Genomic DNA, 11389 nt, shown 5'->3' with positions numbered 1-11389 from the left:
ACAAGGAAAGAGCAATATGTGTTTGATTACATCTTATGTTACTTCCGTGTGCGCAAGGAAAGAGTTAGGAATGCGTGTTGAAATACTTCAGCATGTATGTTCACATGCTAAATTGGTCAAAGCAAGTTACATAGGATAATTCTACGATTACCAGGTGTCAAATTTCTGTTTTTGAGCCATTAATATATTTTGATTAGTTTTTTTAGCACCCATTTAGCACTGGCCAGGTTCAACGTACGGCATAGTCACGTTGACACACCGGTTCCCGCTCGATCACCGAAGTTAAGCAACGTATCTAATAACTATTATAGTATACACACACACACACACACACACACACACACACACACACACACACACACACACACACACACACACATAGATATAGATATAGATATATATGCGTATATGCTCAAACTGTTTCATCTTAAGGGCTACGCAATTATGCACACTGTAGAAAATACGCATAATAGAATAGTTAAATAAAAAACAGTCATCTAATAAGAAAATAAAGAAAATGAATAATTAATAAATGGACGATTGTTTTACAAACAAAAAAGACGCTCGCATATTCATGATGGAGTATATGAAAAGTTCGTTTTCATAATTGCTAACTAGAGTATTAGGCCTTTACTATCAATGCCAGTGCGACAAAAACTCAAACTCAACCTTATTTACACACACACACACACACACACACACACACACACACACACACACACACACACACACACGCATATATATATATATATATATATATATATATATATATATATATGAACAAATGATTAATAAAACATGTTACCAGGTGTCAAATTTCTGTTTTTGAGCCATTAATATATTTTGATTAGTTTTGATTATTTTAGCACTATTGCGTCCTTTGGAGAAGTTCTTTTTTCTTTTGTTTTATAATATCTATATATTAATAGGATGGCGTGTGTGTTATTTACTTTGTGTGTCACGCTTACATCCGAGTGACTGTCGTTTAATTTTTATGGACTTTCATTTTTTGTAATAAATAATTTTACGTTTTGGTTTCGGTTTTGATTATAGCTAATGGCAATGAAATCATTTTTTTTTATCAATAATTTTACCAAGAATTCTTCATGAGTTTTGGTTTCGGTTTCGATTATAACTGATGGCACCCCAGTAATCTATTTTTTTGAATTATAGCTGAAGGAACTTCATATATTTTATAGCTGAAGGTACTTTTTGATAGTATATATATACATATATATACTAGCAAAAGTACCCGTCGTTGACTGGGTTCACAAACAGCCTACAGAAAATGGACTCTGATTTATGAAAGTATGATAGGTTATGAAAAGGAAGGGTTGTAAAGAGATAGATTCGAATTTGGGTGTATCAAAACCAAAGCAAAATATGATGAAATTAAAAATAGATAAACCCCATAATTTATTATGCCATACCTGTTCACACTGAGACACTTATCACAATATTCTGTGGATCTATATTAAAAAACCTTGTTAAACTTTGTGACATATTTCCATTCTATGGAGGTCAGGTGCGAACGAACACCCCATAATTCTATTATACCATATTTCTTCAAACTAAAACATAATTATCAACGTATACTTATGCAGATAGATATGAAAAGTCTTTATTAAAGTTTGTGCCTATTTGCATTCTATGGAGACCAGGCACGAACGCAGACCTCACAATTTTATCATAACATCCCTATTTAAGTTAAAACATACTTATCAAAGTATTCTTATGTACATCTATATCAAAAACACTTGTAAACGTTTTTTTTTTTAATTTTTAAATTATTTATTTCCATACTTTGTGGACCAGGCGCGAACGCAGACCCCACAATTTTAATAAACCACCGTTCTGCCAGATCAAACATACCCATTCCTGTGTCTCGATACATCTTCTATCATTATATATAATCATTTTTTTTTTAAATAGTCAACCATATAGGAGCCTATTCGTGACCACACACACACACACACACACACACATTCAGCTTTATATATATATATATATATATAATTATAAAACTCAAATGATCTTGTAACGATGTATGTAACACACTTTCCAGTTTACGACATCCGGTTGCGCATACGCGCATTACCTGCGCACTGAAAAATTAACGTTATTATTTCGAAATTATTATTTAACATGGGAAGAGTGGGGTTTATAATAACATAAACGTAATACAGAAATGAACGATGAAAAAAAAATGCAGATATATCAAAATTTGAATTTAACTATAATAAGTATTATGGTATCTGTTCAGTGCACATTTACCTATAAGTATGGCCAACCACTTATAATTCAGTAACTGTAAAGTTTTTTTTTTTTAAAATAATAAATTATAATAAACAGAACGACTCATAGAAATCTATCTATATTCTTTTTTCATTTTAATATAGTTTCATAGAAATGTTTCTGTTACTATTGTCTTTACGTCACAAGTGTCACGCTCATACATGAATTCCATAGCTAATATAACATACTGAACCAACGAGTCACGAGTAGTCTACTATATATATATATATATATATATATATATATATATATATATATATATATATATATATATATATATTACATTATAATTCAATGAATTACCAAACGGATGTAAAGAACGCATAACATGGATTTTACCAAGCAAGCTGGATCTAAGAAAAACATTCATATCCTTTTTCTGCAACTCCTCCTGGTTAAGGAGATTAACTTTCTAAAGCATTCTTTGTCTTGCTTAGAATAATAAAAATTCTTTGATATGAAATTCATTTCAATGAGAGTTTTTTTGAAATTCATTGAATTACAATTTAATTTATTTGCTCTATCTTGCATATCGAGCAATTCTTGTTTAGATGGGATAACTTATAGAATATTACTGCCAGTAATCTTTTGTAAACCTTACAATCTCACGTTTCCATAACAACTGATTGTTAATTAAAAACTATTCTGAAGTATATATATATTTCGACGGCCTTTTTGCGGTCGCATTAATGCAGGACGTTCTGTGTAGCCATAAGAGATCCACCCTCCCAGGTCTTGCCTCCCAGCTTTTTGGAAAAGCAAGTTATCTCTCTCTCTCCCTCTCTCTTTATATATATATATATATATATATATATATATATATATATATATATATATTTATATGTATATATATATATATATATATATATATATATATATATATATATATATATAGAGAGAGAGAGAGAGAGAGAGAGATAAATAGATAGATAGTGTAGTATAATAATTCTCCAAGTTTCAATATTAAGTTTTCTCAATTTGTCATTTATTACTTTTTCAAAGGTATCCATAACAATATTATTTTGTATTGCGATAAAATGTCTACAAAATTATGTTATTGCTGCATATTTTTAGCCCTGCACTTCTTAGATTTTCACCTTAAAAACTTATAAGAAATTATAAAATATCAAAAGAATTTATAAAAAAAAAAAATAAAGACACCACTTTGGACTTTTATTATATTGTGATTGGTATATACAAACTGAGTACGTTTCAAGTAAATGATTAACACACACACACACACACACACACACACACACACACACACACACACACACACACACACACACACACACACACACACACACACATATATATTATTTTATATATATATATATATTCTCTTATAATATATATCAATCCTTATTTAAGAAGCTCAATGTAATTACGGAGCAATATAGAGAATAAATGACAAAAAGTTATCTTCCAAAATTCATAATGTTGACCATCTTATAATTTATTCCTTTAAATCAGTTGACTTATACAATTATATATTTATATATATTATACGTATTATATTCTATTTATATATATATTATACATATTATATTGTACAATTATATATATATATATATATATATATATATATATATATTATATTTAATATATATATATTCATAAATATGCAGGGAATTTATATATATATATATATATATATATATATATAAAATTGGCAGAAGCTCTTAAAACATTATTTATAAATATAGAAATTTAAAAGAAACATAAACTATTTTATACACCACTTATAGCAAAAAACAACAAAACAGAAACATCATTCGACTTATTTCCTTTTTACGACATCATTGTTTTTTTTTCTCTTTTAGTAATTGGGACGTATCCTATGAATTTCGAACTTTAGAAAATGCATCACCAGAGACTGAAGAGTCCGTTTTTGTTTTCGTTATTTCTTTTTTTTTCATAATGTTTTTTGAATCTCCGTGTCCTCGTGTTGGTATTTCGAGGATATGTGTGAGGTCCATGTTGCAGTTGATAGAGGATAACAATCCACAAAAAAATGAATACACATACTATGAAGCCTCATCTCAAAGACTTAAAAAAATGAAAGAAAGCAATAAAAATTTATATTTCATAAATCTTTATTTTCTCAATAAAAAATAAAAATCTTGATCAATTTACGTGATTTTTGGAATATGACATCTTTGTTCCATAATAGGTCCGTACACGATAAATATAGAAAGCAATAAAAATTTATATTTCATAAATCTTTATTTTCTCAGTAAAAAATAAAAATCTTGATCAATTTACGTGATTTTTGGAATATGACATCTTTGTTCCATAATAGGTCCGTACACGATAAATATTTTTTTCTATATTCTTGTTTTTTTATAATTATGTCAAATTCGAAATTAGAACATATTTTTTATCCATACATGTAGATAGGTATATGAGCGGATTGATAGTCATAAGGTTATATAATCGTCATTAAAATAAGCGGACATCAGTCCAAGGGTTCGAATGAGGAGAAAGAAGATTTAAAAGTTCTTTTGGCTGTCGAAGCTTGGCCAGCAGTTATATTCTATCGAACATCGTTTATATTGGATTGTTCATGTTTATTCAGTTCCTCGTTTTTTCTTGTATCGAAGCGTTTTTTTTTCTGGAAAAGAAGGAATGTGTTTTAGTGATCATGCAGAAATGTTTACAAAAAACGTCTGGTTGTCTCACCACGTTTTGGTCAAATCATCGTCTGACCTGCTTTGGGTAGGATTGAAACCGCTATTGTCAGACAATGCTTACCTTGATCCGTAGAGATTCAACAAATGGACCCGTAGTTCAGTGAATAGATGCCTGTTTTTTTTTATTGAATAATACTCTAAAATTATTGGTGGCGTTTGTTTAAGCAGACTTTTAAATAAAACTTTTGTAAAAAGTCAATTTTAGCAATTATATTACTTGATTTTACTGACATTTAATAAAAATAAGCCAAAACAATTCTTCATTACTGATTAAATGCAATTCAGATTCGAAAGAAAATGATTATTTATCATTGAAAGTTTTTTTTAGCTGTTATATCTACCCATAGTTCTTTAAATAAACTGCTAGAAAATGTACCAGTTTTAAAATGATTTTTTTCTTTGTGACCCGGGATATCAATTCTTTACATGTTTTATTTTCAAGATTATATAAAAAAATTGCGCTGATGTTTACACGAACAAGAGAAATACAAGATACATACATAGAAAAATATTATAATATTTAATTAAAATTTTTTCCATAAAATGTTATTGAAATTACATGAAATAGTTTTTATAATTATGTTTTTTGGTGAAAATATTGAATAGAGAATGCTTCATTCAATCAGTATTCTGTCCGAGAAATAACTGTTTTTTTCCAGTTATAGTGATTTCATCAACACGCATTGTTATATTTCCGTTAAAGTAAAAGTTTCTATGGCACGTGATTTTGCACACGTTCCTTTTCTTTTTTTAAAAAAGCTGAGTTTTTGTTGTTCTTCAACATTTCGTTACTATTTGCTCTTACGTTTATTATTTGCTCTTACGTTTACTATTTGCTCTTACGTTTACTATTTGCTCTTACGTTAATTATTTGCTCTTACGTTTATTATTTGCTCTTACGTTTACTATTTGCTCTTACGTTTACTATTTGCTCTTACGTTTACTATTTGCTCTTACGTTTACTATTTGCTCTTACGTTTATTATTTGCTCTTACGTTTACTATTTGCTCTTACGTTTACTATTTGCTCTTTCGTTTACTATTTGCTCTTACGTTTACTATTTGCTCTTACGTTTATTATTTGCTCTTACGTTTACTATTTGCTCTTACGTTTACTATTTGCTCTTACGTTTACTATTTGCTCTTACGTTTACTATTTGCTCTTACGTTTACTATTTGCTCTTTCGTTTACTATTTGCTCTTACGTTTATTATTTGCTCTTACGTTTATTATTTGCTCTTACGTTTACTATTTGCTCTTACGTTTACTATTTGCTCTTACGTTTACTATTTGCTCTTACGTTTACTATTTGCTCTTACGTTTACTATTTGCTCTTACGTTTATTATTTGCTCTTACGTTTACTATTTGCTCTTACGTTTACTATTTGCTCTTACGTTTACTATTTGCTCTTACGTTTATTATTTGCTCTTACGTTTATTATTTGCTCTTACGTTTACTATTTGCTCTTACGTTTACTATTTGCTCTTACGTTTATTATTTGCTCTTACGTTTACTATTTGCTCTTACGTTTATTATTTGCTCTTACGTTTACTATTTGCTCTTTCGTTTACTATTTGCTCTTACGTTTACTATTTGCTCTTACGTTTACTATTTGCTCTTTCGTTTACTATTTGCTCTTACGTTTACTATTTGCTCTTACGTTTATTATTTGCTCTTACGTTTACTATTTGCTCTTACGTTTATTATTTGCTCTTTCGTTTACTATTTGCTCTTACGTTTACTATTTGCTCTTACGTTTACTATTTGCTCTTACGTTTACTATTTGCTCTTACGTTTATTATTTGCTCTTTCGTTTACTATTTGCTCTTACGTTTACTATTTGCTCTTACGTTTATTATTTGCTCTTACGTTTACTATTTGCTCTTACGTTTACTATTTGCTCTTACGTTTATTATTTGCTCTTACGTTTACTATTTGCTCTTACGTTTATTATTTGCTCTTTCGTTTACTATTTGCTCTTACGTTTACTATTTGCTCTTACGTTTACTATTTGCTCTTACGTTTATTATTTGCTCTTACGTTTATTATTTGCTCTTACGTTTATTATTTGCTCTTACGTTTACTATTTGCTCTTACGTTTACTATTTGCTCTTACGTTTATTATTTGCTCTTACGTTTATTATTTGCTCTTTCGTTTACTATTTGCTCTTACGTTTATTATTTGCTCTTACGTTTATTATTTGCTCTTACGTTTACTATTTGCTCTTACGTTTACTATTTGCTCTTACGTTTACTATTTGCTCTTACGTTTACTATTTGCTCTTACGTTTATTATTTGCTCTTACGTTTACTATTTGCTCTTACGTTTACTATTTGCTCTTTCGTTTACTATTTGCTCTTTCGTTTACTATTTGCTCTTACGTTTATTATTTGCTCTTACGTTTATTATTTGCTCTTACGTTTACTATTTGCTCTTACGTTTACTATTTGCTCTTACGTTTACTATTTGCTCTTACGTTTATTATTTGCTCTTACGTTTACTATTTGCTCTTACGTTTACTATTTGCTCTTACGTTTATTATTTGCTCTTACGTTTACTATTTGCTCTTACGTTTACTATTTGCTCTTACGTTTACTATTTGCTCTTACGTTTATTATTTGCTCTTACGTTTATTATTTGCTCTTACGTTTACTATTTGCTCTTACGTTTACTATTTGCTCTTACGTTTATTATTTGCTCTTACGTTTACTATTTGCTCTTACGTTTACTATTTGCTCTTTCGTTTACTATTTGCTCTTACGTTTACTATTTGCTCTTACGTTTACTATTTGCTCTTACGTTTACTATTTGCTCTTTCGTTTACTATTTGCTCTTACGTTTACTATTTGCTCTTACGTTTATTATTTGCTCTTACGTTTACTATTTGCTCTTACGTTTACTATTTGCTCTTACGTTTACTATTTGCTCTTACGTTTACTATTTGCTCTTACGTTTACTATTTGCTCTTACGTTTACTATTTGCTCTTACGTTTACTATTTGCTCTTACGTTTATTATTTGCTCTTACGTTTACTATTTGCTCTTACGTTTACTATTTGCTCTTACGTTTATTATTTGCTCTTACGTTTACTATTTGCTCTTACGTTTACTATTTGCTCTTTCGTTTACTATTTGCTCTTACGTTTACTATTTGCTCTTACGTTTACTATTTGCTCTTACGTTTACTATTTGCTCTTACGTTTACTATTTGCTCTTTCGTTTACTATTTGCTCTTACGTTTACTATTTGCTCTTACGTTTACTATTTGCTCTTACGTTTATTATTGGCCGTGAAATTAGTTCGGTAAAGCCTAGTAAAGAGGTTTTGCTCTGTCTTCCGTTCTATGATAAAACACCACACGTACATAGAGCCGGAATCGGAATACATTATACTAAAACCTGATCGTCTCAGCTGGTGAATTAAAAAAAATGTAATGATGACAATTTAGAATAATGACATGCAATAAAATTCTGTTTTAAACTTGGAAAAAATGCAACAGAAACGTATAGAATGCTTCCGACTGCTTTTGGACCATCTTGCATTGCTAGAGCATCAATTTTGGGTGGCATAAGGGATTCAAGGAAGTCAGGGAGATTGTGAGAGATGATGGGAGGTGTGGAAGGAGTAGGATGTCAGAACAACGGAGTTCACTGGATAAGGACCGCCCGGTGTCTATAAAGACAATAAGTTCATAGTTTGATGTCAGTCTGGGAACTGTACACACAATTATTCGCGAGGAACTTAAGATTCGGAAGATTTATACGAATGCACCAGTCCACAACTCCATCCGTATCACATACTATTTGACCAAGATGGACATCAAGACAGTTCCTCATTCTCCTTATAGTCCAAACCTTGCTCCCTGTGACTTTTGGTTATTCCCTAAAGTGAAAGAAAACCTTAGAGGATGTCGTTATGAAACAATCGAGGAGATGAAAGAGGCTATGACAAGGGTCCTTGACATGCTCACACAGGAGAACTTCCATTAGCTAAAATACTAAAGCTGAGATCGAAACGAAAACCTAAACACATTGAGTCAAGTCCGATAACCATTTAACCAGCTTGACACGATCTCAAAAAAGTGTTTTCAAAACTACGTATCGTAAACATAAGGAAGCTGTCATGTGTCACGACCGCGCATGCCCAGTCGTGAAACATTTGACAAACATATAAAATTCGATGACCCCTAAGTACCAAGAATCCATGGGTTAGTGGATAAAGTATTTGGTAAACATTAGATTGTAAAACTTACATTTCAAAGGTCGAAGGTTCAGTCTTCAGTGCGGGTGATACTCAAAATACACTTACAAATTACTTAGGACTTCTACCCAGGGAACGAGAAGATGCTTCCTCCGTGGATTAAATAAAGGATTTTCGTGCCGATCAAGTGCATGAGACAATCAAAGCATGCAATCATTTTCGACCTGAACTCAAATTCACAGTATTCCTTAAGCTTCTTCCCATTGTAATCAAATCTCTCGTGATTGTCTGCTTCTAACATTTTCGGTCTTTCCATCTTTTTTCTCTCACAGGAGCTCATTGGAGCACTTCGTATACAATTCTCGCTAGGGCGCATTTTAAAGTACAAGAACCCAAGTTTGCTCATCTGGGAAAACTGTAGTCCTTGTACAGGAAAAATATCCAGTAAATAAAACGTTGTTTAGTAAATCGTTATTTTATTTTCATTCTATTTTTCATTTCCATACACCAAACATGGATATAAATATCACTAAGACATCCGCTGCGTCATAAGCTTCATTTCGATACCTTACTTGCCTGAGTGAATTGCCTGTAGGCTGAGATAAACCACGCCACACACACCCACACAGACCCACAGACAGACAAACATTAGGAAAATTTATAATAAGAAGATGCCCGAGCTAGTCTAGACGTCGTTTGCAGATTACTGATGATACGACCTGCTTTGGGTTTCAGAACTCTTGACTCGATCCCTTGAATCTCTTTTATGGCACTTGGCATCAAACGCATGTGGTAGTGTGGACTAGACACTACCGCTATAAAATCTTAATTTAGATTTGAGGACGAACGTTTTCTTTCTTTAAATCTAGCAAAGCTGGTTAAATGCTGCTGAGGACTTACCTATTCTGTACTGCAACTCGTAATCCATACTGCCTCCCCTATTTATGGAGCTTTATTAAAAAATGCACACTTAATACAAATGTGAATTGTTACAAGGATAAAGGGGAAGCACTTGATAGAGAGGTGACAAAATATAGCCCGCACTCTAGTAAGAAATACTTTCCGATATAAGCAATAAACTGCAAAGCAAATTTCTATACGTTTAGTTTATCCAGATTAAAGTGAGTGAAAGTTAAACCGTGTCGTATAATGGGCCTAACGTAGACGGACTGGCAGTTGAGACCAATTCATTATATATAGAATAAGAAATAGGAGTTCATTATTTTCAGATTAGAATTTATAAGTACATGCTGGTTGTTTGTTTATTTAAAAAAGTGTATTAGAGACAGGTCAAACAGGCAAAGCAATCGTTGAAATGACGTGATGTGGATTGCTACGTCCGAGAACGATTCGTTGAACGCGACCTTGGAGGGAGATTGATACGAGTTAGTGGGAATCTGTTTCATGGAGCCGGAGAGAGCAGTCCAGAAAAAGTCTGTCTCTGATTCTCCGAGAGAATGGATAGGAAGACATTACGCGGAGGCAACAGAATAGAAATAAATGGCAGCTAAAACTATAGCAAAAATAGATACGCTCCTACCCTTTTCATAGGATGAGAAACGATGATCGTGGCAAACCAAGATGACTTGATAAAACACAGAAAGAAAAGAGGCTTGCGTTAGTTGCACTGCATTGAGAGAGCTTTTGTTTCAGATGCAATGATCGGCAGGACATAAATTACTCGGAGACACAGCCAAGGGGCACGAGAGAAAAATATATAATGTACGTTCAGTTTCGTTTTATTACCCCCCCAAACGGTTGATGCGCCGTAATTATGAAAAGTGACGCAGTGCAAGGATTGTTTTTTTTTATGTGATATCGTAAAAAAATGTCAATCACGACACTTACTGTTAGAGAATGGCTTGAGAAAGAGCGGGAGGTGTGTAAATTATATTGTAGACACGTTTACAGGAACGAGGGTCAGCTGATCGGATGCGTGTGAGTCATGTGATCAGGTTAGCTGAATCGAGGAGATTGGTTTTAGACATAAAAGGCGACGGACGGCTTAACAGTCGTTCCTTCCCCTTCGTTGAGGGGGGGGACGCTGACGTGTACCACGCAAGCCAGAGATTCACTCCCATCCTTCTGCGGTCGACATCTGGAAGGTGAATAAAAAACTATAAAACCAATTCATCGTATGGAGTAAATAAATCTTCGTCCCAAAACAGGTACCAGTCTCGCTCCAAGACACGAGATGAATT

At 32.0% G+C, this 11389-nt stretch overlaps 1 protein-coding gene across 1 annotated transcript in view; it reads right to left on the bottom strand.

Moving 5' to 3' along the window:
• Nucleotides 1-4364: 4364 nt before the first annotated feature.
• LOC145263016 (organic cation transporter protein-like) overlaps nt 4365-11389 on the bottom strand; it is an 83756-nt gene continuing 76731 nt past the window's right edge. Inside the window, exon 11 of the mRNA XM_080119849.1 lies at nt 4365-4909. Coding sequence (XP_079975975.1) covers nt 4870-4909 — 40 coding nt within the window. The 3' untranslated portion in view covers nt 4365-4869. The remainder of the gene's footprint in view (nt 4910-11389) is intronic.

The sequence above is a fragment of the Euprymna scolopes genome, chromosome 38 (assembly GCF_053919585.1).
Source record: "Euprymna scolopes isolate OS-2025 chromosome 38, ASM5391958v1, whole genome shotgun sequence".
Taxonomy (NCBI): Eukaryota; Metazoa; Mollusca; class Cephalopoda; order Sepiida; family Sepiolidae; genus Euprymna; species Euprymna scolopes.
Note: the sequence above shows the minus strand (reverse complement) of the source record. Positions and strands in the feature narration are given on the sequence as shown.